The 27,895-nt window shown below is 40.0% G+C and overlaps 3 protein-coding genes across 5 annotated transcripts in view; 1 reads left to right on the plus strand and 2 right to left on the minus strand.

The window, feature by feature from the left end:
* arl13a (ADP-ribosylation factor-like 13A) overlaps positions 1 to 3,217 on the minus strand; it is a 28,721-nt gene extending 25,504 nt beyond the window's left edge. Inside the window, exon 1 of the mRNA XM_079669853.1 lies at positions 2,748 to 3,217. Coding sequence (XP_079525979.1) covers positions 2,748 to 2,758 — 11 coding nt within the window. The 5' untranslated portion in view covers positions 2,759 to 3,217. The remainder of the gene's footprint in view (positions 1 to 2,747) is intronic.
* On the plus strand, positions 1,956 to 12,574 carry nox1 (NADPH oxidase 1). 2 transcript variants are annotated; one of them, XM_079669847.1, is made up of 14 exons: positions 1,956 to 2,073; positions 3,115 to 3,279; positions 4,086 to 4,181; positions 4,330 to 4,440; positions 5,227 to 5,311; positions 5,757 to 5,902; positions 6,432 to 6,625; positions 7,345 to 7,471; positions 8,048 to 8,140; positions 8,228 to 8,469; positions 9,535 to 9,697; positions 9,831 to 9,977; positions 10,069 to 10,193; positions 11,658 to 12,574. In XM_079669847.1, exons 2-14 carry the CDS (start codon positions 3,235 to 3,237, stop codon positions 11,782 to 11,784), a joined length of 1,701 nt encoding a protein of 566 aa, XP_079525973.1. In that variant the 5' UTR covers positions 1,956 to 2,073; positions 3,115 to 3,234; the 3' UTR covers positions 11,785 to 12,574. The 2 variants fall into 2 exon arrangements, with proteins under 2 accessions (XP_079525973.1, XP_079525972.1); XM_079669846.1 differs by having other exon boundaries at positions 2,014 to 2,467.
* A 2-nt stretch (positions 12,575 to 12,576) lies between these two features.
* cstf2 (cleavage stimulation factor, 3' pre-RNA, subunit 2) lies at positions 12,577 to 27,789 on the minus strand. 2 transcript variants are annotated; one of them, XM_079669848.1, is made up of 14 exons: positions 27,548 to 27,789; positions 26,683 to 26,761; positions 26,139 to 26,308; positions 25,913 to 26,058; positions 24,551 to 24,670; positions 24,271 to 24,396; positions 17,284 to 17,413; positions 16,682 to 16,741; positions 14,657 to 14,756; positions 14,336 to 14,550; positions 13,708 to 13,832; positions 13,264 to 13,344; positions 12,880 to 13,038; positions 12,577 to 12,761 (listed from the first exon to the last, which is right to left on the minus strand). In XM_079669848.1, exons 1-13 carry the CDS (start codon positions 27,645 to 27,647, stop codon positions 12,913 to 12,915), a joined length of 1,578 nt encoding a protein of 525 aa, XP_079525974.1. In that variant the 5' UTR covers positions 27,648 to 27,789; the 3' UTR covers positions 12,577 to 12,761; positions 12,880 to 12,912. The 2 variants fall into 2 exon arrangements, with proteins under 2 accessions (XP_079525974.1, XP_079525975.1); XM_079669849.1 differs by lacking the exon at positions 16,682 to 16,741.
* Between the last annotated feature and the right edge of the window lie 106 nt (positions 27,790 to 27,895).

Consider the following 27,895-nt stretch of genomic DNA (forward strand, 5'->3'; position numbering starts at 1 on the left):
GTCTCTTAACATTCCTAATCATTTGTTTTTTATTGTTGATATTGTTTTGTTCTTTATTTTTGTTGTGAGAATCACTTTGCAATTGTGTAAGTGCTATATAAATAGTTATACTAATATTATTGTTGTTACCATCATTACTATTATTAATAATGTCTTCTTTGTTTTCTTTATTCATCGCTGCAGAAAGGATCATGCCAGCCCACATCAAACACCTGATCAAGAACTTGTGAATCTTCAGGCAGAAAAGATGAAAGCACCTGTTCAAAGTTCCAGTTCCCTGTACATCGAACTATGCCTGTCCTCTGTTCCACATGTCTTCAGTCCGTTCTGGACCCCATGACTCAAACACTACTTCTACCAAGGCTCATTAGAGGTAAGAGTGGTAGGAGAGTGGAGTTATCTTTGTATTTAGGCTGCAAGTCGACAAGAATATATTACAAATCGCTTTAAAAAATGTTCAGATAAGAGGTGTTACGCAGGTGTGGTGCTGATATAGTTTATATAATATGCGGTTAAACTTTCAAATTAAATTATTTCCGGTGCAGAGACAAACACTCGTGGTGGATGTATAAAGTACTGGTGTTAATAAAATATAGCGTATATCCCTCAATTTATCGACAATAAGAATGATAATACTTCTGGGTGTAAAGTAATATATCTATCATATACTGTAGATCCTACACAGGTAGATTCTGAAAGAAAAATATACACTTCTCACTAGAAATGTAATCATAAAGCATTATTATGGCCAAACTATCTTACAATTTAGGATTTTCCACTGAAAAGTGTTGGATTCAAGATTCAAAGGTTTTATTCTCATATGCTGAGCAGCTACAGTGTAGAAAAGTCAATGAAATTCTTCTGACCTGAGCTCCTCCAACAATGCAACATATATATTAAAATACAAAATAAAAAGTAGTGCAAAAAGTCTATATACATGTAATATAATAGAATATGATATTTACAAGAACAGAATATGAAATTAAATAATGTAAATTAAGAAAAAAATTCAATAAGGTGTATTGCATGGATAATAGACCCAATCCCAGTTAATGTTCAAAACTAAATTTGCTAAATTTTTCTTTTTCGTCTCGCAGTGCACATATTTAAGTAATCATAACACAAAGCTAAAAGTTAATCTGTTTTTCCTTTCACTTTTCAAGATGTGCTTCAGAGGATGGCTGAATTCACAAAACGTGGAGAAGACCGAGAGGGAGAAGTTGGCCGGTTTCTACATTTCACAAAAAATACAGGACCTTGTGAAAAGCGGATAGAAACAGTTGAAGGAAACTGCTTAAAAATACGAAGTAATGGGTGTTTTGAAAATGTTTTCAAATGGGTTTTAATGTTCATTGTGTGTTATAAATTATTTTCCTGCTTCTAATCATTTGATGTATGAGTATTTATTTAGGGACATTCTATACATTCTGGTACCTTTCTGGTAACGTAGGTGCTCTGATCTGAAATTATAGATGTTCATTGAGCTACTGCAATTGGGTGAGAGTGTTTCATCATCATATATGACCAGTTTAACCATCAAGTAATCCCAGTTAAAGTTCTACTCAAGATCATACCAGTCTGACCAGCTAATGGTGACCAGCTGGAACACTGTGACAACCAGCTTTTACCAGCTAAACCAGCTATCCTGACCAGCCAGACCAGCCTTATTGGTCTAAGCTGTTTTTTTCAGCAGGGGGTGTACTGGGAACAGAAGGTGAGGGGGTAAGAGCTACCAGGAAGGGCATTCTTAAGTATTTGAGTGAAACAGGATTGATTGGAAGAATTTAAAATAACGTAAATACAGTGGTATAATTCCACAAGTGGTGATAGGATGATATGGTGATACACACTCTTGTACAGTAGGTGGCGGAATGCACCTTAAAGTTGTTTGCAATCCGCCAAAAACCGTGAGAAGAAGAAGAAGCCGACTCCGAGCTGTCCGACTTCAGGCGGAGACCTCCCCCGGCTGCAATCGGCTATTCTCGTCTACTTTCGAGGAAGGCCACAGCTCATCTCAAACAAGCCTAAGGACTCACCCTCACTATCACCACAATGAAACACGTCCAGAAGAATGTGATGACTTCTTTCGATTCTCCCTGAATTGCCTGATCTTTTTAATATTCAATGTTACCATTTGTGCAGATAGCATGAAGTAGAAAAGATCGCCGATGCTAATGTAGCGTTAGCGTTAGCATGTCTTCCCCGGGGGCACCCGAGTTTAAACGGTGTATTATAGAATGATCACACCAGTATGACAGTACTCTTCAAAGGGTTCACGAAATATGACTACTACTCTACCACTGTTTAGCATGTTGGGTTACTTCATGTTAAGGCTAATACAAATGACAAGGCTAAGGCTGTAATGCTAACTAGCGTGCTTGCTACTAGCTAGGTAGCTAACTTGATCCAGCCACTCCTGGTCCTGTCATCAGACGGGAAGCGAAAGAACAAGCAAGACCCATTGCTGGTATGATTACAACCTGGTACAAAGCACACAGGCATCTTGTTAAAGTTATCTTATCTTAGCTACCTCTTATATTTAGTGGAGGAAAACAAGTATGACATTACGCAACTCTGGGATTTGTACTCTTTCTATTTGTCTATTTTTCATAGTCTTATATTTCAACAATTTTACGACAAACTGACTTTTTTGACATGGAAATTATTTTTTATAAGATTGACAAACATCATGTGTAATTCATTGCACAATTCGGGAAAACGGGATCGAAAGGTACATTTTCTCTCACCTTAAATACATATTTTTTCCGTCCCATGAGTTCCAACGGAAAGGGAGGGACTTCGCCGATAACGTCCAATCGGCTACCGGTACTGATTCGTTCTCTCGATACCCTACCCAGCGCCGTATAGATAGATTATAATATATAAATATAGATTTATATTATAGGGCTGGGCTCTGACCCTACCCATCCTTATACATCCATGATCCCTACTCCTTGCCGACACTTCCTCATTCCCGACGTCACGACTAGTTTATCCAGCCTTCCAGCGAGTAGGAATGTGGTCATTCGGCTCACGGAGGGAAACCTCTCCTCCAAACGTCCTGAACAACGCAGTTTCTCATGCCTTTAGTTGTGCTTCCTGTTGCGTCCATAGTTGCGACCTTTACACCTGCAGAGGAGGGAGGAGTCCGGGCAGAGGGTGAGAGATAAAAGAGAGACGAGCTGGAGATGAAGAAAAGCTTCTGCAGCTGCGGAGCCACATGAAGCGCTCAACATGGGCAACTGGATTATCAACCATGGGCTCGCGTCCTTCATACTGGTAAGTTATTCTTATTAAGAGTTGTCTTTCATTTGGCATTGTGCAGAGTATCAAATCAAAGAGATTCAGTTTAGTTTGAGTTTATTTGTCACATGTAGGTTAACAGCTGGGGTAGTACTGAACTAAAGTAATTCATCTAGCAGTTCAACTTCATTGTGTTGTAGCTTTCTGGCACTGAAAGAACAATTATATTTGCACAATATTCGAGTATTCAAGCCTTCAAAGCACTTGTTTTGCAATGTATTTGTAGTTAACTACTGAAACTAGGAAGAATTAAAGTAAAGGGGGAGACTTTTTTTACATTGCATGTCATTTGTAGTTAACTACTGAAACTAGGAAGAATTACAGTAAAGGGGAGACTTTTTTTTACATTGCATGTCATTTGTTAGACGCTTTTATCCAAAGCGACTTACATACATTCAGTTCTGTGGACAATCCCCACAGGAGCAATTTGGGGTGAGTGTCTTGCCAGGTACTTCTTCTAATGTGAAGTAATTGATGGTGTTCAAAGTGAAAACCGCTCGTTGCTCAAAGTTAAGAAAATTAAGCATGAGATAAATATTAATACAAAATATATAACGCTATGTGTGAGAGTAAGTAAATATACTTAACAGAAGGCTATTGCACACACATACTGAGAAAAAGGAATACGATTAATACGAATATATCCCTGAGTTCTTGCACTATTACCAATATTGGACATTCAATATGTGTCCAAACTCCTGCGTCTTCAATGTAAATATAATGTCACATTCATTTAAATGAAAGACTGCTCTTCATTGATGGAAACATGATCCTGTCGGCAGGTGGTCTGGATGGGCATCAACATCTTCCTTTTCGTCTGGTTTTACCTGTTCTACGATTTGGGGGATGATTATTACTACACACGTCATCTTTTAGGGGTGAGTAAGGAGAACAGGCGTCAGCTCAGCTTCTTTATCCACATAACAGACTCATATTAATTTCTCTCTCTCTCTCTCTCTCTCTCTCTGTCTCTGTCTCTGTCTCTCTGTCTCTCTCTCTCTCTCTCTCTCTCTCTCTCTCTCTCAGTCTGCGTTGGCGTGGGCCAGAGCTCCAGCCGCTGTCCTGAACTTTAACTGCATGCTGATCCTGCTGCCGGTGTGCAGGAACCTGCTGTCTCTGCTGAGAGGGTCCTTTGTGGTGAGATCATGCTTCATGATGTATCTGTTATTCATATTTTGTGTTTATTATCCTATACAATACTTGTTTTTTAAATATATATATATATATATATATATATATATATATATATATATATATATATATATATATATATTTTCATAATGTGTTTCCGCTGCTCTATTTCTTGATTCTCTTAATGTTTTGCCTTGCCTTCATTGTCACAAAAGGGCGTGCTCGCATTGACTAAACTGTCATTATCTTGAATTCATGCTGTCATACCAACTGTTCTGACTGCTGGTACATATCACCACTGCTCTTTTTATTTCATTCTTTGCCCTTCCAAACATATTTTATCATTATGTTTTTTTATAATTGAGTACCCTCCTTTTAATTGATAACGTTCACCAAGGGTTTTAAACTCATTTCAATATTTCTCACAATCAATAATCCAGCTTTTGCCATGTTAAAATAATGAGGCAAGCACATATGTCATAACAATCAAATAAGACTAAACGAGTAGCGGCAATATAAGAGTAAGGAAAGATATACAAGTTTGTGCATTAGCAGTCAGAATAACAATAATAGTAAGATGATATTGTGCTATTCAACACATTGTATTAGTCAAACAAAGCAGAGTTTCAGCTTAATAGCATATCTGGCTCAAACCAAAACCTAAACAACTACACATGTTTCCGTTACACAACCCCTTCCCTACAGGTGAGGATGGTTTCTGTTACTGCTTTGGAAATATGTTCTTTGTCTTTTATTTTTACCTAACAATGTTATTTCTCATGCTTTTTTTAGTGTTGCGGAAGAACAATGAGGAAACAGCTGGATAAAAATTTAAGTTTCCACAAGCTGGTGGCGTACATGATCGCTCTGATGACAGGTGAACTTGGCATCTATACTTTTCTTATCTCTGACCCATGCTTTGTTTAAAGATGACAGTTACTAATGAGTTTAAGGTTACATGGCAGTAGATACAGCTTTGACAATGGCATAGTGTTCATTTGGGTGAGATGTAACAATTGTCAAAAGAAATCAAATGAATGTATTCCAGGTTCAGACGCTTTTTTTTTTTTTTTTAAAGTTGTTTGCCAATATACTTTTTGTGCGTAGTTAGTTTGTATACTTTATTCAATTGTTTTCCAGTGTATATCAAATTGTTTTCTCAAGCTCAACATTTCTAAAATATTTAAAAATAATTTCTCATATTTGCAGCATGAACCTAAAAGCATCATTAACATTACAGCAGCACCATGCCTCTCCATTCCCTTGGTCATCAGTATGGATAATGAAACAGCTTTAACGCGTCTCCTCTCCTACTCTCACAGCCGTCCACCTGATCGCCCACCTGCTGAACGTGGAGTGGTACAACAACAGCAGGCGAGGACTTTACGACAAACTGAGCACGGCTTTGTCCAACCTGGAGGACACGGACAACACCACATACCTGAACCCCATCCGCGAAACTGACGTCGTGAGTTTAGCTAAATAATAATAATAAAATGTATATCGCTAAATACACTGTTTTAATATTTCATCTATCATTTTAGAATAATACAATACCTCTGAACTATGCTGCAGGGTTTGTAGATAAGTGGGGAACTAACTTGACCCAAATAATTTAAATAAAAGTAATTGTAATCAAAAAATCAACACGTGTAGAAACACAATCTCCCTATAGCACATACGTTGTTCACGTTTTTGCGTAAGTTAAAGGATTGTAGGCTCGTTTGCAAGTTGAGTAACTTTGCTAAAACGTTTTTTTTTGTATTAATACACTTAATTTTCACCACACAATAAAGTAATATCTACACATAAACTTAACAACATACACCAATTTGTCAAAAACTTGAGTTGTCAAGATGAGACAAGGCTGTTTTTCATAGTCTGTCCATTAAATATAAAACCTTTTTTTTTTTATGAAACCTTCTCCACAATCTTCTCTCTTGAAAACAAAAAAGCTCACATGTCCGTGTCGTGACTTTCTTCTTCTCGTGTCTCAGGATGCTCAGCAGACTCCGACCTACTTCGTGTTCACCACCATCGCCGGCCTGACGGGGGTCATCATCACTCTGGCTCTCATCCTCATCATCACCTCCTCCATGGAGGTCATCAGACGCAGCTACTTCGAGGTCTTCTGGTACACACACCACCTCTTCGTCATCTTCTTCATTGGTCTCGTGTTTCACGGAGCTGGGTAAGGGGAAATGACTCGACTTTCTTTTCTTTTCTTTTAATGACCTTATTGTAAAGACTAACAAGCATCTATACAACTCAGCCTGCTTTACGCCAATACAATTATGTTATTGCAGTGGTGCACTAGTCAACGGACAAGACAGATGTTATCAGGCCCTCGGTTAGAAAAGGATAGCTTGGACAATAAAGGCATATATCTAGAGAACATATAAAGGTCCTATATTAATCATGTTAAGGATTAGGTGTTCAAATATAATCATTTTCAAATATGATAAAGCAACATTTATATGAAATATTTGTTATACTTCATACATAGTCCGTTTGGAGTATAAAACCATCTATTACAGGATTGGGCTTTATTTGTTATCAACATGCAACACAACTCATGCAGGTGTAGCTCATTCCTTTATGCCATTCAAGAGAAAACAGATAAAATAAAACCGGATAAAGGCAGTAGTGCATGCCTGTTGTGCATATTCGGAATCTCACTTGAAAGAACAACAATACCTAAAACAATGGTGAATTCATTGGAAAGATTAAACGACAACATCATCCAGATAAGAATGCTGTTCTTCATAGTTGTGTGCCAATGAAGAAGTTTAATGTCACATAGTGTGTACGGCTGCTTTTGCACGGTGTGAACATTTGGATTATAACATTTTGGGTGGATAATTTTTTTATTATTGCAATTTAAATTTCATTTGTGTTTCCCGTCTGCAGGTTCATAGTGAGGAAACAGCTGACCACAGATCCACCACACAACTACACCTTATGTAAAGACCGCATTGAGGAGTGGGGACAGATTCCTGAGTGTCCCCTCCCCAAGTTCGGAGGAGGGCCCGCCCAGGTACGTCCTTTTTATATCTTTCTTTAAAATACCAGAAAATAAGGGGGGAACTCCAAATTCAAACAAATAAAAGGTATTAAACTAAATTTAAAGGTGTAGGAGAGGGGGATGGGCAATTACCTCCTACTTATTGCAGATCTTGGGGTATATTGTCTTTGGGGAAATCTTAGTAAAACATTTGTAATCACTGATTTTAAAGGTTAATTTTTCCATGTCCAAAATGTATGCTATTGTTGATAGCCATACATTTCGTTTTGGTCAAGTTGGCTGTTTCCATGTCCTCGTAACCTGCTTATAACTATCAAATGCAACATGTTAAAGAGATGCAAGTTGTTTCTGTTTAATAGAATAAACTAGTCACTTATTATGTTACAGTTTCACTTCACGAGGCATAATGGAACTATCTAACACTCACTTTCTGAGCAGATCCTCCCTAGTATTTATATTGTGTTGCCTGCTCTATAGTCTGTACTTATCATTGAAACTACTACTTATATCCTCAATCAATAGCTTTCAACTACTTTTGCAAATAAAAACATTTTTGATTTGTTAATCCTTGTTCTCTTGCGTTTTTAGACCTGGTGGTGGGTGATTGGTCCGATGATTCTGTACCTGTGTGAACGTCTGCTGCGTTTCATTCGCTACATGCAGACAGTCCAGTACAGGAAGGTATGTCAGAGTCACGATACACGTCTTCATTCTGGGTCATTTAGGTTTATAATGTGACAGGATTTCACCAGTCCTTTCTTTTTTCAGATCGTGATGCATCCATCCAAGGTGCTGGAGCTGCAGCTGGTGAAGGACGGGTTTAAGATGGATGTGGGTCAGTACATCTTCCTCAACTGCCCGGCCATCTCTCCGCTGGAGTGGCACCCGTTCACCATGACCTCCGCCCCCGAGGAGGACTTCTTCAGCGTCCACATCCGCTCAGCCGGGGACTGGACCGACCGACTCATAGACATCATGCAGCACCTGCCAGAGGGGGCACAGGGGCCCAAGTGAGTAACCCCCCCCCCCCCTGATTATTATTTTTTGGGGATTTTCATCAGCATGCAAGTGTCTTAACGCTTAAAATGTTCTGATTTGAATGTTGAGTATGTATGTATAACATTCCCTAACAGAACTGAAACGTGCAAAGAATGCAGAAGAAATACTTACAACATGCAGTTAAAAAAAAACAATTTCTAACACAAAATGTAAACGAATAAAAGTTCACATGATAGTCACTTTTCATACGCACTAAACGTTTTTTAAAGGCATCTGAACTCCATTTAAGCTGTTATTCTGGAAAAATCAGCAAAGACCAACACCTGAGCATGAGCAAAATGAATGGGTCCCTATTTTTTATATAATATGGATAGAGAACCATTCAGAATACAGCTTAAAAATATTGTGACTACCCACAATGATAGTGACATTTAATGCCAGCACCATCATCGGAAAAGGACAGTTTTTAACCCATGGGTCTGATGTTTCTGGCATTTGGCTTCTTTTTGAGTGTTTAAGTGAAAAAAACGACCCCATCTTTCCGTTCATAGCACCTCCTCTTGGGGTCTGAGATTGATTTCGATTCGGTGCTGTGTTGCAAAATATCTTCTGGGTCTGAGCCAATTTCATGTCAAATCACTTCAAAACAAATCACGAAACCGGCACCTCAATGAACTCAAGTGTTTAATGTTGTGGTTTGCGGCAGTAATCCATTGCTGCATAACTGTCCCTTGTAATAATAAACATTGAATAAACAGGTATTATATTATCAGCTGTTGATTTGTATTGTTATAAGCCACATGACATCCTGTACAAACCACCTTTGTTCCAGTGTGTGAGAGTTATACTTTTTTTTTACACTTTTGAAATGTTCTTGCTGTCATCTAAAACCCAATGAAGGAATGTGTGGAAAAACTTGTGTTTACCAAGTCACTTTACATTTCTTTCTAAACAACTTATAAGCCAAAAATAGAATGATTCTGAATTAGGCTTTTTTGTTCTTTCTTACTTGTACATTGCTTTGACTTTATTAAAGATCTGTATTTCTCCCTGGCTGATTCCTTGTTGTTTCTCAGGATGGGGGTGGACGGGCCCTTTGGGACAGCCAGTGAAGACGTGTTCGACTACGAGGTCAGCATGCTGGTCGGGGCCGGCATCGGCATCACTCCATTCGCCTCCATCCTCAAATCCATCTGGTACAAATTCAAAACCTCCAACCCTAAACTCCGCACCAGAAAGGTATGAACCAAAAGGAGCCACTCGATATGCTTCTGGCATTTGAACCTGTAGGTCCTGTTAAATAAAGAACAATGTGCGTTTCATACGTCGTCAACAGGATCATTGTGTGTGTGTGTCTTCTTCCTGCTCACAGATCTACTTTTACTGGCTCTGCCGGGAAACACACGCCTTCGAGTGGTTTGCCGACCTGCTGCAGGTGCTGGAGAGAGAGATGGAGGAGAGGGGAATGGGGGATTTCCTCACCTACAAACTCTACCTGACCGGCTGGGATCAAAGCCATGTGAGTGTGTGACTCAGTTACAGAGCAAAGTCCAGAGAAACAATGTGACCTTAGAGCTCATCCTTTTTTCCCCTTTCACATTTGAACACAGGCGACTCATGCCTGGGTTCACTTTGACGACGAAACAGACGTGGTCACTGGCCTCAAACAGAAAACTCATTATGGCCGACCCTTGTGGGATAAGGAGTTCGAAGAAGTCCGCAAAGAAAACCCTTCGTAAGGAAAAACACTCTTCTCAGATATTGTAACATATAGGTCTTAACTTGTACATCGCCAGTAAAGGTCATGTATCCACTATCCTAATTAGGTAGAAGCAACAAATATCACTAGCAACATGTAGTTTATAAAAACTACCTCTAAATGATCATTTGTGTATCAGTTAGTCACCTTGAAAGAATACTTAGTTTTTCTCACAGTAAAAAGGAAACTACCAAGAAACCTATTGATGACTTTAAATACATGGGGTCTGCATTGAGCAGCAACACTTTATAAAAACATCCAATTACCGTAATTTTCGGACTATAAGGCGCACCGGAATATAAGCCGCAGCAGCTAAATTGAATGATGTGTACATATATAAGCCGCACTGGACTATAAGCCGCAGGTGTTTCAATGTTTAATTACCATATGTAAGGGTTCGTGCACAGAGGGGATTGTCGGGAAAGAGATGGCTGTTTGAGGAAGCTCCCATTTATTAACATTTCTACAAACAAGTTGCATAACGTATTCAAGTGTTACCATTTAGTGTAATAGTAGCTACAGAACATGTACTGTGTAAACTTTACTGTATCACATAGCGTTTCAGACACACAAAACTTTTCAACTTTCAAACTTAAACGGTGCGCTCCCAGCGCACGTACCGGCAGTGATCTACAGCAATGGTACGGGGACAAACTGTCTTGCTCTCGTAATGTCTGTCTGTCTTGCTCTCGTTCTGTCTATCGTACCACTCTCGGTTCCACTTTTGCGCGCTACCTGTCTCACTCTTTTCCGGCCTCCAGCTTTTCCTGCTTGAGCCCACCGCTTAAAGGTGGGGGGCGCGGACCGGCCATAGAGCCCATAGAGTTAAAGGTGGTGGACTGTAACCTGTAAAATCCATAGATTTAGGAGGTCCCCTAGTGGCCGTTAGCTGTAAAAATCCATAGATTAGCCGCACCGTTATATAAGCCGCAGCGTTGAAAAATGGGGAAAAAGGCGCGGCTTATAGTCCGAAAATGACGGTAAACTTACACGCAATTTGAGCAGTATAATATAAGTCTCATTTATCCAGACATATGCACGCTGCTTCCCCAACACATGCATTTTTGCTAAAACCTCACTATTTAAAACACTTCAGACTTCAATTTTTAAGGGTTGGAGTCATTTTTTGGATACTTGCGTGAAGGCATACAAGAAAAACGAATTTAGAATTACACTAGGTGAGATGTTAATCTACAAATCATGTTTGGTTGTTAATGGATCAATTTGGCAGCTTATTATTGTGCGTATAGTAAAGGTGGTGTTGGTTATAATGACTTTACATACAGTGATGGTGCTTAAGTGAATATCCCATATATATTTTCAGCTGCTTTATACTTCTACATGTATGAATACAGCAAGGGATTTGCTTGTCTACCCTCCAATGCAGTCTTCACTTTTAAACATGAACCTCCGACAGCTAACCCTTCATCTTGTTTCCAGATCTGTGGTGGGAACTTTCTTGTGTGGCCCTGCAGTTCTGGGAAAGGTCCTGGAGAAGAAATGTGCCAAATTCTCCGATGTGGATCCCCGAAAGACCCGATTTTACTTCAACAAGGAGAACTTCTGAGTAAAGAAACAACAAAGGACTTTGGCTTTTTGAAGGTCAACAGATACTTTCACCGAGGATATTTGTGAGGAAGTTATTGACTGCTGCCTGAAAGCCTGCAGCACTAGCTGGGTGTGTTTCGGCACTTCTGGTTTGACTGCACGTCGACCAAAAGGCAGGGCATGTTGTTTTTGCACTACTCAGGGACAGACACGTTCTCAGCCATGACTAATAGCCTCTTGATTGCTATGACTCAAGGTTTAAACGTCAGTTACATTAATTAATACATAATCTTACTGTTACAAGACACCAGGACCACCAAGGTTTAGTCCGTTGTTGTCTGTCTCCATGTTCGTTTGTCTGTATGCGTGATTTACATGTTTTGTATTATTTCAAAAAAATATGTAAGATGATCTGCAACTGTTGATTTTTTTGTATGCAAATAAAAAATAAATATTAAAGGAAAAAATAAATTTGACCAATTCTTTCCCCATCTTGTGAATTATCAAAACATGTGGGTTGATTTGTTTTAAGCACTAATCAGCATTTCTTAATTATATTTTAGCCAACAATTAAATATCACGCTGTGTTCTTGAGTTCATGACCCTTATCAAAAGCACATGTCTTTCCTTCCAAGAATTGTATGTCGTCGACTTCACCTGATTTCCTCCTCAGTGATAAGAAATAGGAGGAAGTCTTCCAGCATCCGGGTTAATCATTTTCTAACAAAGTGGAAGATTATTTCACGATTTGCTACCCTACCCTCTCTTCTTGGATATTCCGACTCGTTTTAAATAAATGAATAACACAATGTATTTTTTGTTGGTTTTATTGACAAAACATCAAGAATAACAGCTGGCTTTGGGATGAAACATCACACTTCTGTTCAGTATTCATCATCCACTCATGTGTAACCAGACTCTTCGATTTAAAAAAACTATACAAAAGTCTAAGGTGAGACTTCTTCAAGGTCAGCGGGGTGGAGCAGTTTGGGAATCCTATAATAAAAATGAAATCAGAAAAATGTCTCATCACAGATTTGCTGAGTGACAATACAAGCCTGCTTCAAAGTTAGTGAGGAATGTGCAAGAACTGAGAAACCTAATCTTGGCCTACCTGAACCCTTTTGTATTTTTCTCCATGAGCCTGTTAAGGCCCCCCCCCTGCAGTCTTCTGAATCTGCTCTTTGAGGATCAGGATGCTCTGCCGCTGCTCCGGGGGAAGCATGGCGATCTGTTCTGGGGTCAGCTGCAGCACCTGCATGATGAGGGCAGCCTAGAGGGACACATAATGCCATTTACCAGTTATACATGAGCTCTAGTGTCCTCAAAATGGGCCGAACATGACTCACTTCATATTGGGAAGCCATTGGTTAAGTCCCAATTGCTGCTTGTTTACATTCCCTCCCTCCGAATGACTTGCAATCAGTGAATGAGAATGCAAGATAAGACATTTGGCAGAGGAGCCCTTCATCAAGCTGCTGACAGAGCGAGAACCCACCTTCTCCTGGTCCTGTGTGGAGACCTGGCTCTGCCCCGGACTGAAGCCCCCTCCCGACGGAGGACCAGAGTTTCCAGGACCCTGCAGCACAGACGCACGGAAAACAGCAGGTAATGGTTATCCAACACAGATAGCACTGATTTCATACTCATATATCTAACCTTAATTCAAATTCACATGTTTAGAATGATTGATCAATCGTTTGATCTATATAATGCCAGAAAATAGTATAAATATATAATAGTTTCCCTAAAGTTAAAAGGTGATGTCTTGTTTCGTCAGACCTAAATCCAAAGATATTCAATCCTATAGGTTATAAAAAACAGTATAAGAAATCTCCATATTTATGCTGCTAAAAACTGCTTTTTCTTTCAGTTTTTGCATAAAACAATTGAAAGAACTCATTGTGAAATGTATAGACTGTATTTGAAAAGATGCAGGTACCGGTCTTGCTGGTGGAGGAGCGTTCGGAGCCATGCTATGAGGAGCGGGGCCCGGCATTCCTGTCGCCATGGGAACCCTCTGAGCCGCCACCGGACCTCGAGTGTCCATCGCCCTCGGGTCACGGCCTGCAGGGGAAAACAAAAAACCTTAAGGTTCACATCTCGCTGAATTTTGAGCTACATTTTCTTTCCTTCTTATGAAATTACTCCGAGGTGAAAAGAAAGTTTACAAACATAAAACACTTTAAAAGACATGTTTGTAGTTCGACCATTTTTGTTAGCTTCTAGGAACATTGATGACCTCAAACAAAATGAATGAAAGAGGTATTGAATTAAATACAAGCGTAACACAATAGCAAGAAAAAAGTGTTCTAATCCTGTAAAAAACTTTTTGCTTGGACAAAAGACTTCTGTTTGGTTAAGCGGCACTCGGTCCCTCTGCCAGCTGAGACAAGAATTTATGTTTTGTTTTATAAATATTGTTATTTCCTGTTTTTTCTTTTACCTTTCTTCCAAATGTTTGCATTGTACAGCTTCTTGAAACTCTTGTACTAAAAGGCGCTTCGTAAATAAAGTTGACTGTTACAACTAGTGTGACTAACAAAGAGTTCGGTCATCAGAGCAGCTACCTCTGGTTTCCATCGGGGGTCCGCGTTGCTCCATCATCGGGGGACCTCTGGGGTCGCCCATCATGTTGCGTGGTTCACCCATGGGTGGGCATCTCATGTCCATTAGAGGGCCTCTCATATCCGGGGGGGGCCCTCCTGCCATGTGTACAGGTGGGGCTCCTGCCATGTGTACAGGTGGGGCTTGGTGGGGTGGGGGGGCTGCCATGTAAGGCCGGCTGAATACAAAACAGAGACAAATTAAATAAAACACAAATACATAAAGAGTTGTCATAACTTATTTCTACTAGATCAAAGCCTTTGCGATGCGTGTGAACGTCTTACCCGGGCTCGATGACCTCTCCAGTGACGGACAGCAGAGTTCCTCCTCTGGGGTCATTAGGACCATCTCCCAGCAGCCCTCTGGGGGGGATACCGCCGGGTCCTAACGGGAGACAAGGCATACATTACTTAATATTCACCAACCAGGAAATGCTTCATGACAAATCTATTAGGAAAAGGTGGAAATTCCAGGTAAGGGAAAGCACACACGACTATAAAAAGGTGTTGGCTCAGGTTAGATATCTGAGGAAACAAGCAGAGCTGTGTGAGGGAGGGACACATCACACTGAGATGTCACAACACAGAGATATAAAAGGAGAGTCATCAGGAACACAAAGAATGAAGGAAAACAATTATATCAGGATGATATTATAGGTTCAACATGTCTGAAAACACATTCAAAATGTTTTTTTCCCACACCAATACACAAGTCCTCACTTGAGAATATTTCCCTACTTGTGTCCTGTAACTCTGGTGTGTGTCGGCCAAGGGAACGTCACAACAGGAGGCATGCAGAGAGGAGACGGGTGCGTCAGAATTCAGTTACCCAAATAGCATGAATGACTATACAATACAACAAGGCTCTACAGAGTTAACAATAGGGCACCATGTTTTTGTGAAGGTGACTAAAACACGAGTCTAATCTCCAGTCAGGTGAGCTCTACAAGAATGAGATTATAGTTACATTTCAACTAAAAAAAAAGATTCTTCTTGATGTAGTTTTATCCCAATAGAAATCAAGGGTGTATAACTCATTCATCGTGTTAGAACGATGCAATGTTTATTTAAGCTGGTAAATATTCATTGAAAAATCAAACTGGTTTAGTTGAATTCCGATTCAAAAGAGGGAGGAGAGCATAAGGCTGCTTTAAAATAAAAAAAAAGCAGCTAAAAGAAATAGAAATGGTACAGGACGTGTGAGCTGCTGCTGTCAGTGGAACTGTAGTGTGGAGAAATGGCAAGAAATTAAACACAATTAATCGTATTTTAAATCGCGATAACGGCTTGCAACGATTACGAACACAACGTAATCGAAATAAAAAGATAATTTTTTTATTATTACTTTTTTTTTTTAAATAATTTTTTTTAAGTTCAGGGTAATCAACTGTTAAAAACATACTGTTCACATTTTTTCTCTCCAATAAATGGATGTCTTCAAAGTCAATGAATAATCGCAATTACAATTATTGACCCAAATAATCGAGATTATGATTTTTGCCATAATCGAGCAGCCCTACCGAACTGCATTGTGGGAGCGAACCGTAGATTTAAAAGCGTTGCTCGCTGCAAAAGTTGAGCAATGTTCAACTTTTGAAGCTTGGGCGGAAGCGTCAGCCAATTGAATCATATGCCAGTACAAGCTCTAGCCAATCAAACCGCGTGCTTGTGTGTCCGGGGCGGGAGATTCATGTGATTGGTTCTTGGTCGAGTTTCAGCTCCCCCCCGCCGGCAAGCTTCAACGCACGCCGCTGTGTGGACGGGCCGTAAGAGAGGAGCAGAGAAGCTTGATTTTCTGAGTTACTTTGAAGGTAAACTCATCATTCCTGTCATTGTGAACAGAGTCAAACAGAAAAGCAAGCCGCTCCTTTAAATTCTACTAATGAAATGATACAACTGATGACTGCCATTAACACCAACAAAGCTATAAAAACAGACTCATTAAACCTCCACCCATCTGTCAGCATTGGTGCTTGAACTTAAAGGCCATGGACAATAGCAAAGCATTCTTAAAATATAAATAACAATGTTGGCTCTGCTTCAACACTTATTCAACCATGCATTCAAAAACATTTGCATACAAATGTTTTAACCCTGGCAAACCTGTATATGTTCACATGCGCCGCCATGAGAAGGCACATTCTGCATTAGTTATGATAATGCTATGACAAGGCTTAACAACTGCTTTAATATGCGTTCATATTTGATTCAGAGTGGACATGCAGTCTAACTCTGAACCCCAGCAGTGCAGTGTATGGTCCTCTCAATGACAGCGCTCTGACCTGAGTGAACCGAGCAGCACAGTGATACCTTGAGGCCGCTCGATAGCAGCATGCCCAGACGATCCTGTGGGAGAATGCTGAAGGTTTCCTGAGCCAGCATTAAAGTGAAAGAACAGGAGACACAAGACTCAAGAGAGCAAAGCAAACTTTAAGAGCATGTAGACGCGTGAATATGGCAATGTGGTATGCAAACCCAGAGGTGAGGATGGAACTTTAAATGACTAATGATATGTTGAATGCAGGCTAAACAGATGGAGACAAGTGATACCAAACATTTAGGAAGAATGATATAAGTGAGTATGCGCTACAGAGGAGAAGGTTAAGCTGATTATAATCTTATGAATAAAGCAACTCCACTACTAAGAAGGCTCTGATGACACCTAGTGATCCCAGTGAGCCATGACTTGTGCAAAGATTTAACATAAATACATGTTTTGGGAAATATTGCACATGTGACGACTCAATCAACTTGAAAGAAAAGCTTAAATCATTGCATTAGAATGATATCAATTTACTGATATAAATGTACGACTTGTAGCTTTGTAGGCTACCAGTGCGATGAATGGGCAGCTTGCTCACACTGCTGCATGAAGGTACAATGATACTTTATCACTTCAGTTTGATGATTACCTGGAGGTCCGACTGCTCCCGGTCCTTGAGCTGGTCCTGGTCCCGGTCCGGGTCCTGGCATTTGGCCAGGAACAATACCCATGTTGGGGGGCTGCATCATCTGAGGGGCTCCGTTGACATGCATTCCAGGCTGATCATGTGACAAAATGAAAATTAATTAGAAACAAGAAATTTAAGCTAAATATTAATCTTAAATTATTCTGTACAGGGGTGAGGATAGAATACAATTCTGTATTATATATCCAACCAAACATTTAGAGACCCTTAAGCCTTTATTATTTCATCAGAAATTGTTACTGTAAATGCAAATGTAAAAAAATTAACACTTAAAGCCTACAACAATCACAGTATATTGTCACCTTGTTTGTTTTTTTACTAGCTGTTTTATATTAACTGATTATTTAAAATCTAAGCTAGATCTGGTTATTGCCACTGGTGTTACAGGGCCAGGAGACAACAAACAAAAGTTGTTAAAATAATTTAACGAGTCACATATAACTGAAAATAAAGCACTTTCAAATGATATTTAAATTCAAGCATATGTCAAACCTTGAAATATAACGGTTAAAAGCATTTTCCAAAACCAGATTATTTATTTGTTGCGACCAATAGTTTAGAAAGTGAAAGACCGTTGTGACTTCCCGTCTAGCAGGCATGGGGATAGCAGCATAGCGTGCCAGGCTCCCGATAGTGAGAACTCAAAGTTGCCCGTTTTAACAAAAATTATTAGCATACAAATATACTTAAAGTACATAGGCCTATTACATGTTTTCATTATATTGATCATTAAAGTGTTATCAAAGCTGGTAAAGGTGCAGCTAGTTTTAATGACTTTGTATACTGTAGGGTATCTTGTGAATTTACTTACATACTCAACTAAAGCACAAGTATGCTATTGGTCGCCCGGTCGCTTGGCCATTGTGCTGACCGTTACCTGCGCAATAAAACAGGCGCACATAAGGGATGGATGGTGGCAGTTTTAAAAGGGGGATGATTTTAACCGTTTTTATTTCAGGGGGGATGCCATCCCCCCTCAACTCGAGTACCGAGTATGATCATAAAAAGAGCACGTTTATTTATTATAACAAACCACGTTCTCCAAGTAAAATCTCATATCAATTATAATGTTTGATCTCTTTGAAAACAAGAGATCGGACTATCAGTCCTGTATACAGATCATCAGTCCTGTGTACAGATCATCAGTCCTGTGTACAGATCATCAGTCCTGTGTACAGATCAGTCCGATAAAGTCATGCCAAAACAGCGACATTTTACACAATAAATACGAGTTTAAATATCAGCATTTGCCACGGAAGGCGAGTGGCAGCTACCGTAAACCTTCTCTTAACTCTGGCATCTTGTGGCAACTCCCGTTCAGCATGCGCAAATGCCACGGCACGTTGTGGCATATAGACTTGCCACGGCAAGTTGTGGCATATAGACTTGCCACGGCAAGTTGTGGCATATAGACTTGCCACGGCAAGTTGTGGCATCTGTAGCATATACTTGCCACAGAGGCCTCTGTGGGAGATGCCACAAATGCCAAGGCACACGCCACGGCGAGTAGTGGCAACACCCATTGTGTTCTAGTATGATAAATAAAATAACAGTGTACCTTGAAAATCAATGCATTCGTTCATTTGACACGTTGGTGGTTTTAGGTAGGCTATACAGCGACCCCTGGCGGTTCTAGTGTGAAGTAAAAGTAGAAGTAGCCAACCTAAATGTTGGAATACTCTGTTACAAGTAAAAGCGCAAAATGATTAGCATAACAATATACTTAAAGTGCATATTACATGTTTTCATTATAATGATTGATCATTAAAGTGTTATCAAAGCTCGTAAAGGTGCAGCTCGTTTTAATGACTTTGTATACTGTAGAGCAGTGGTCACCAACCAGTCGATCGCGATCGACGTGTGGTGCGGGTAGATCGCGCAACGTTAACAAAAAAAGTAAAAAAATAAAGAAAAATAAAATTAAAATAATAATGTTTGAAAAATATGTTTTTAGATGTAAACATATCATCCACCACCCCGTTAGCAGGTGCCACTTGATTGACGTATATTTGAGACACCTCAATAATATAATACATTAACCGTGCTTTATGTGAACCTCATCATGACACAAGAGAGGACGGCAGGACTGTAATTTCCCGTGTTCAGTGAATGCAACAGAGGCAAGTCACCAGACCAATCAGTTGCATGGAAATACACGTTGTGTCATTCAAGCTCGGCGTGTGTGTGTGTGTGTGTGTGTGTGTGTGTGTGTGTGTGTGTGTGTGTGTGTGTGTGTGTGTGTGTGTGTGTGTGTGTGTGTGTGTGTGTGTGTGTCAATAGCGCATTTAGTGTGATAGAGAGAGAGGGCGAGAGAGGGACCGGTGCTAGCGGGGACCGTGATGTTAGCATCTGGTTAGCTAGCTGCACTAACGGACATAAGGAGCTGTTTCCACAACAAGCTGGAGGAGAGTCTTCCCCTGTCAGACTGAGGGGCTCAGGTGAGCTAAAGGACCATTGAGTGTTTAGATTAGAACAGTTTTTTCACAAATTATTCAAAAGATTATTTCCGCGGTACACCTTCATATGATCATTATAGTTATACAAACAATAAGAGAATAAATGAAAAACAGGTATGAAATACTATATGGCAGTAAAACAAGAATACAGTTTAAAAGGGGAGTGATTTGTAAAATATCCATAAAGAAAAAGAAAATCTGTTTACAGTTCTGTCTCATATGGGTGCTGAGAGATGTATCCATAGATCTCTTCATGTTGCTCTCAAAGTGCACCAGATTGATGCTTTCATCTTCAATATTTAAAAAAAAATCTTCCCGGGGGAACATCCCCCGGACCCCTCTAGAGGAGGTGAGAGACCCCCTTGAAGAGGTGAGGTCCACCCCCCACTTGCACATAGCACTTTACCCCTGCCTATATGCCGTGAGCTGATTATGGAGTCTTCATTGTAACAGTAATTCAGATGCAATTACCGTAGCCTATATAAAAGGCCTCAAATTGGAAGCATTGTCTGGGCCGTCTTTTTCACTCAATTCTGCAAGAGGTAGATCTCGCCTTTCACCTAGGCCGAGGTCGGTGATCTTGGGCTTAAAAAGGTTGGTGACCACTGCTGTAGAGTATCTTGTGAATTTACTCCAGGAGTAACTATAAAGTCTGATTTAAGACTTGATTATATTTATCATCATTAATCAGAATCTGTAGTAAGTTACTAAAGGTAGCGTATTAAATAAATGTAGGGGAGTAGGCTACAATTACACAATTTACCTCTGAATTGTAGTGGGGTAAGTACTAAGTAACATACCATTTACATACTCAACTAAAGCACAAGTAGGCTATTTCTAAATCACAAGTACAGTAGGCTACTTGAGTATACAAGTTAGCCTATTTCCCACCTCTGGTCAACAATGTTAGATCTTTATGTCAAATTACTAATAATATATCTTGAGTATTATCATAAAAATAGCACGTTTATTTATTTTTAACAAACCACATTCTCCAAGTAAAATCTATAGAACATATAATGTTTAATCTTTTTGAAAAATAGAGATCGGACCATCAGTAACAGATCATCAGTCTTATGTACAGATCAGTCCGATAAAGTCATGCCAAAACAGCAACATTTTACGCGATAAATACGGGTTTAAATATCAGCATTTGCCACGGAGGGCGAGTGGCAGCTACCGTAAACCTTCTCTTAACTCTGGCATCTTGAGGCAACTCCCGTTCAGCATGCGCAAATGCCACGGCAAGTTGTGGCATTTACTTGCCACGGCAAGTTGTGGCATCTCTGGCATATACTTGCCTGCAGATGCCACGAAATGAGCCAGGCCCTACTGCGATTAAGAGTGTTTTACGAGGAAGGTACGGTGGTCTACGGCTCGGTGGAGGAAGCAACGATGGACATGGCAAAGAGGGGAATTCCGGTGACTGTGGTGAAAAAGACAACCTCCCTTTTGGACCAGATCAGCCGGATGACTTGGCGATCCAGTGAAAAGCGAGCAAACCGGGGCACTACACGTGCCAACCAAGGCTTTAAGGAACAGCTCCATGCATACCGGCGTCAGGACACCTGATAAGTACTGCTGCTCTAATAGAAACATTCAGTTAAAATTACAATGTTGCTTCTAGAAACCACGGAGAGTTTATGCTGTGTAATGTTGTGAGAGACTCAATTCTCGATCCTATTTTCCAAAATTAAACCTTCTCAGAAGGGTAATGTTAATGGCAATTAAATGATAGATTTGAGGTCGGGACGCCTACAATTGGACACCATGGACCTAGTATCAGCGTAAAGGCTGAAGGGGGCCCTCTTTCACTACTAGGAGGAAGAGATTACCCCCCTACACTCACAGAATAAGCTCCTAACTAGCTAAATTACAGATGAAGAGATCAAGAGGGCAATATCACACTTAAAACCTAATAAGGCAGCAGGACCTGATGGCTTTCCCTCTGAGTGGTACAAGGTGATGAAAGACCTACTGGTTCCTATGATGAAGGCCTCATTTAACCATGTGCTTAAAACGGGAGTAACCCCCTCTCCTTGGAAAGAAGCGGTGATTTCCCTGATTCCAAAAGAGGGTAAAGATAAACTTGAATGTGGGAATTATTGTCCGATAAGTGTATTGAATCAAGACTAAGATTTTTACCCATATTTTAGCAAAGAGACTTGATAAGATCCTCCCCCGGATAATAAGTCTAGACCAGACAGGTTTTATTCAGCAGAGGCAGACCCAAGATAACATCCGGCGAACCTTACATGTGATTGAACATATAACAACAAATAAAATTGAGGCAGTATTATTGAGTCTTGATGCGGAAAAGGCTTTTGATCGAGTCAATTGGGAATTCTTGTATAGAACATTACAGAAATGTGGATTTCACCCATCGTTTATTAGAACCATTCACGCACTTTATAATGACCCAAGGGCAAAAATAAATGGGGACATATCAGCATCATTCGGCCTGGAAAGAGGGACCAGACAGGGCTGTCCAATAAGTCCATTATTATTTGCAATATTTATTGAGGCTTTAAGCCAGGGGGATAGTCAGGAAAATAATGTTGCTGGCATAAAAATACAAGGCCAAGAACATCAAATGTTATTATTTGCGGATTACGTTTTAATTCACTTGTCAAACGCAGAGAGCTTAATTTTGAAATTATTAGCATTCCTATATGACTTTAGCTCCGTCTCAGGTTATAAATTGAATATTCAAATGACCCAAATATTAAGTTTTAATTATAGGCCTAGCCAGATTCTAAAGTCGAATATCCAATTAAACTGGGATCTGGATCACATCAAATACCTAGGAGTTAACATCCCAAAAGACCTTACAAAATTGTATGACTTTAATTTTAATCTGTTGATTAAAAAGATTAAGGAAGACATAAAGAGATGGAATTTAATTCCAATATTATATTTGTTTCAAACTCTTCCAATAGAAATAACAGAAACAATTCAACGAATGGGACAAATTAATTTCGCGCTACTTTTGGCAGGGAAAAAAAACGAGAATATGATTTCAAACTCTTCAATTGGCAAAGAACAAGAGAGGTGTTGCACTGCCCCGTTTAAGAGACTATTATACATCGGCCCAACTGAGGATTTTGTTCTGTTGGTGTAAATCAGATTACCAAGCAAGATGGAAAGAAATTGAAGAGAGGGTGTTCGGGGCAGTTCCAATACAGGCACGATTAGGGGATAAAAGACTAATTAAAAACCTAATGGAAACGGGTAATAAGTGGATCCATCTGACTCTGAAAACATGGTTAAAGGTAATAACAAAGAGTGGCTTGCTTGAAGAGATAAAGATCCTGAAATGGTGCTCCCATGATCTCGACTTTACCCCGAGTAAGCTAGACGCAAGTTATAAGGGATGGGCTGATCGGGGCCTCTCTTCCTACTGTACTTTTTTTTTTTAAAATCGGGGGACACTGAACAATTTTCAAACGTTGAAAATACAACATGGGCTAAATAACAGTGACTTTTTCAGATTCCTTCAGGTACGCCACCACATAAAGAGTTCGATGCTAGAGAACCAGAGGGCGTTCGAAAACAACTTAGTGAAAGTTTTTATTGGTGCATATGGTACAGATTCAGGGCTCAAAGTGATATCAAGAATATATAAGGGACTCCAGGAGATTAAAAAAGCCAGTACCATATACATAAAACTAAAATGGGAAAGGGAAACTAACAGTTGTATTCCAGAGGAAATCTGGACCAACTATTGTGAATTCCAATGGAGAATAACAAGCTCCTCCTCATGGAGAGCGTTCGCCTGGAAGAGTCTCACTAGATTTTTTATCACGCCCGCTCAGCAGTCTCACCATGCTGGTTCTTCCAGCTGCTGGAGAAATTGTGGCTCCCAGGAAGCAAACCATTACCACGTGCTCTGGGATTGCCCAGTAGTAAATACCTTTTGGCATAAGGTTTATAAAGAAATTGTCATCATATTTGGAAAAAACATTTATTTTTTTAATCGGGATGAACTCCTCTTTGGTTTCCTGCACTCAACATCCACAAATATCAAAACTAAATACTTGTTTGGGATGTTGAGTGTAGCTGCCAGGAAAGCAATCACAAAGAAATGGCTCAAACCAAACAGCCCATCTATAGATGATTGGTACGATATCATTTACGAAATCTTTGTAATGGAAAGAATAACCTTCTCTTTGAGGCTCCAGGAACATAGACTTGAGGAGATTTGGGAGAAATGGAAAGTGTATATTACCCCGATACGCCCTTCTTTTGTCTAACTGTTTGAATATTTTATTTAAGGATCTATACTGTCAATGTTATATATTGTAAAGAAAACACCCCATGTTCTTGTGTGCTTATTGTTGTTGTTTTGTCAAGAAAAAGAAAGAAAGACGGACCACTCTGACCAACTATTTAACTACATATGTACACTGAAGTTGAAATGTGATCCAAATCAAAAATAAAAAAATGTTAAAAAAAGAAAGACCATCGTACTCACCACAGGCTGCTGCGGCTGAGGCACTTGCATGTTGGGTGGAGCAGAGGGGGGGTTGAGGGGCGGCGCTCCCCCCCCCTGTCCGCTGGGAATGAGCGGCTGGACTGGTGTCTGACGGTGGAGCATTTTCTAAATGTGGAGAATATGGAAAAGCATGTCAGCATTGGGAGCAACTCTCACAAATATGCACTGGTTCAAAATGGCAGACTAGAACCTTGCTTCTAACACTAAAATGATGCAGCATTTGGCTAATCTCTTCCTTCTCATTGTAGTCTCCACTCACCAAGGCTATCTCAGGGTCAACGATCCTCATCACCACTTGGGCCTGCAGCAAGGCGTAGGCCAGCTGAGGGTTCTGCAGCAGCATGTTCCTCGCCTCCTGGGGACTGTTCTGCACACACAGCTGGAGAGAGAAATCACAAAACAGAACCTTGAAATGGGATCTGTAGACAATGAAAAATCCCAATTCGGCAGACATTAAAAGGGAGTATGTTATTTTCTTCCTCCCAGGTTAGACAACCCCCTGTAGTTCTTACTAACCACTTAGGATTCAGATACATGTCAACCCGAAGTGGCTGCATCAGCAAAAAACATTAAACAAAGACGTGCAATGAGATCTGGGCCACCAAGATCGGAGCCTGAACACCCACACCCTGCTCAGCATATGGAGAAACTGACACAAGCTTTGGTGCAACAAAAACGTTTCCAGTTGAAGGGGGAAATGTCTGCAGTGTGATGTTGTTTTAGCCTAATGAAGCACACTGCCAGATGTGCAAAGATAAGGCTTCTCCAGAGCTGAGAGACGGCCGCTACAGCACAGCCTCTGATAATGAGAGGGAATCCTGAGAGGATTCCAGCTGAGGAAACCTTTGTTACCATCTTTTGTGGGTATAAAGACACTAAGCAGCATTAAATACTAGGTTTGGGAACCGAAACTCGGTTCCAGAAGAGAACCGATAAGAAAAGGCCGGGTACCGGGTACCCATACAAAATACACAATTTTGGTTCTGCTTAACGGTTCCTAAACGCGGTAGACCCTGTATTCCACCGGGTCCGTCTGCGCCCCGGTGACCCGGTGGAATACAGGGTAACCAGGGGCGGACTGGCCATCTGTGTGTTCTGGAGAATTACAGAACGGCCGGCTCAGTTTGCTGACGGCCGGGACCACCCTTATTTTTAAGTTAATAGCTGGCCACAGGCATAGCTCAGTTAAAATAAAGCCCAGCTATTGCGCAATACATTTGTATTGCATGTATATTTTTTATTTGTAAACATTTCAGTTAAAGCTTAAAAGAATAAAGATATTTGTTATCTAAACGTTTGACTTCTTTCTTTTACAATTTTGGAATCGAAACGGGGAATCGATAAGAACCGGAATCGATACATTTCAAACGATACCCATCTCTATTAAATACACAGTTTAGTAACATGAATCTCCAATATCAAATACTTTCAATATATTATATTCCTAATTATAGGTTTTCTAGTTCATTTAAATTGTCTTCGATATATTAGAATACCATTGAAACATTCAGTTGTTCAATATCATATTGTTTTATACTTTTGACATTGGAAATGTTAACAAACCAGCCCCATACAAGAAAGAGCTGGAATACTTTGGGGGGAAAAAAACCAGGCAGCATACCTTCATCTGTTTCATAAGTTCAAACATCTGTTCGGGGGGCAGACTGGCCACAGCTCTGCTGATGGACTCCGGGGCTTCCTGTGGCTGGATGGTGTCTCCATAAGGAGACTCGATAATTGGGGCTCCAGTTCCCAAACCTGCAATGACTTCGCGTGAACGAATTTGAATTAAATCTTAAATCAACATACTCGTTTTTAAATATTGCCCAAACAATATGTAATCTTACTTTTCAGCTCTTCCTTGTTTTTTTCACTGGCTGCGTTGTCAACCCTCAGAGCCCGACCACTGAACTCCCTCCCGTTCAGGTTCCGCATGGCACTGAGGGCCGTCTCCTGGTCTTGGTATTCACAGAAGCCATATCCCTTTGGCTTACCTGTCTCCCTGTCATATACCAACCTGAGAGCAAGAAAACACATATCATTATGTCCCCTTGCAACTTATATTCCATGTTAAAAGGGGGTTTTGTTTCAAGAGTTTTCCTTTTTTGAAGCCAGGGCCAACAAGGGGGCATCATGTGTGTTATAGATTGAATTGAATTGTGTGATAGTTTACATAGCCAATCATTAGAACATTGGGAAAGAAGAGTATTTAAAAGAGGAGAGTAGGTGTAACCATGTGCGTGAGTAAAATGTGTAGCTTTAAGCAACTTTAACTCCAATGATAGCCCTTACCAATGACTTGCAATGCCACATGTTTACATTAGGAGACACACACATGCCGTGAAAACACAGGATTGATCTCTATGTGTTGAAGAAACCTCTTCCACTCACCTGAAGCTGACAACAAGTCCCACTTCAGAAAAGATGTCTTTCAGCTGTTCCTCTGTGGCCTCATATGGAATGTTCCCCACTGAAATAATAAATAAATGAGAAAAATGACATTAAAACAAATTCAATTTTTAACAGTGGTGTAAAGAAACTAAGCAGATTTACTCACGTACTGTACTTAAGTACAATTTTGAGATACTTTACATGAGTATCTCCATTTTCTGCTACTTTGTACTTCTATCCTACTACAATTGAGAGGTAAATATTGTACTTTACTCCACCAGATTTATTTAATACCGTAAATTACTTTGCATATTGGGATTAATGATATAAAACATAATCAACACATAAAGAAAACGTTGGTTACTGGATTTAGTTTACAAGTTACCAACAGTAAATATAGTACTTCAAATTAGGTCCACCTTTACCAGCTTTGATGAACCTATTAATGCATCAATAATTATAATCAAAACATATAATATATATCATGTGGGTATGGGCCATTCTGCATAATTAGTGCTTTTACTTTTGGTACTTTAAGTATCTTTTGATGCTAATGCTTGGGCTTCCTTTGACTTGAGCAAGATTTTGAATACAGGAGTTTTACTTGTTACAGAATATTCCTTCTCTCTGATATTTTAATTTCACTAAAGCAGAACATTGGACTACTTCTTCGCACCTCTGCTTTTTAGTTTTGAAGATTTGTTTTCTATTTATGTAGCCTACCTAAAGTTAAGTCAGTTCCCTCGTTGCTATGCTAACAGCAACTTTAGCCGGCCATGTTTAGCTAGCTCCCCTTCATTATCCATTAGAACACTGCTTTAGAAACAAACGGGAATATAGCTGAAAGTAACTGTCGCAGACTTACCAAATACGGATCGTAATGACCGGTCAACAGCTGGGTCTCTATTAGCGGCGATGGCAGCCGCAGCAGCAGCAGCCGCAGCAGCAGCAGCTAAGGTCGCCATTTTGGGGACACAAATTCATGTGACACAGGGAAATAACATGGAGCCAATATCCGTTTGTGTGGGAAAAGAAAAAGGGGAACATATAAAAGGAACAGTGCGACCTTTTTCTAACATTTTGATAAATTAAACTATCCGCTGGCAACGTTTTTCTTATTTAATATATAATTTGTATTTACATTATTTATTTAAATGTAGCTGAAGAAAAGACAAGTACTTAGCAGCTATTGGTAGGTGTAACAGATGGCGCT

Source organism: Notothenia rossii (genome assembly GCF_949606895.1).
Source record: "Notothenia rossii genome assembly, chromosome: 3".
NCBI classification, from domain to species: domain Eukaryota; kingdom Metazoa; phylum Chordata; class Actinopteri; order Perciformes; family Nototheniidae; genus Notothenia; species Notothenia rossii.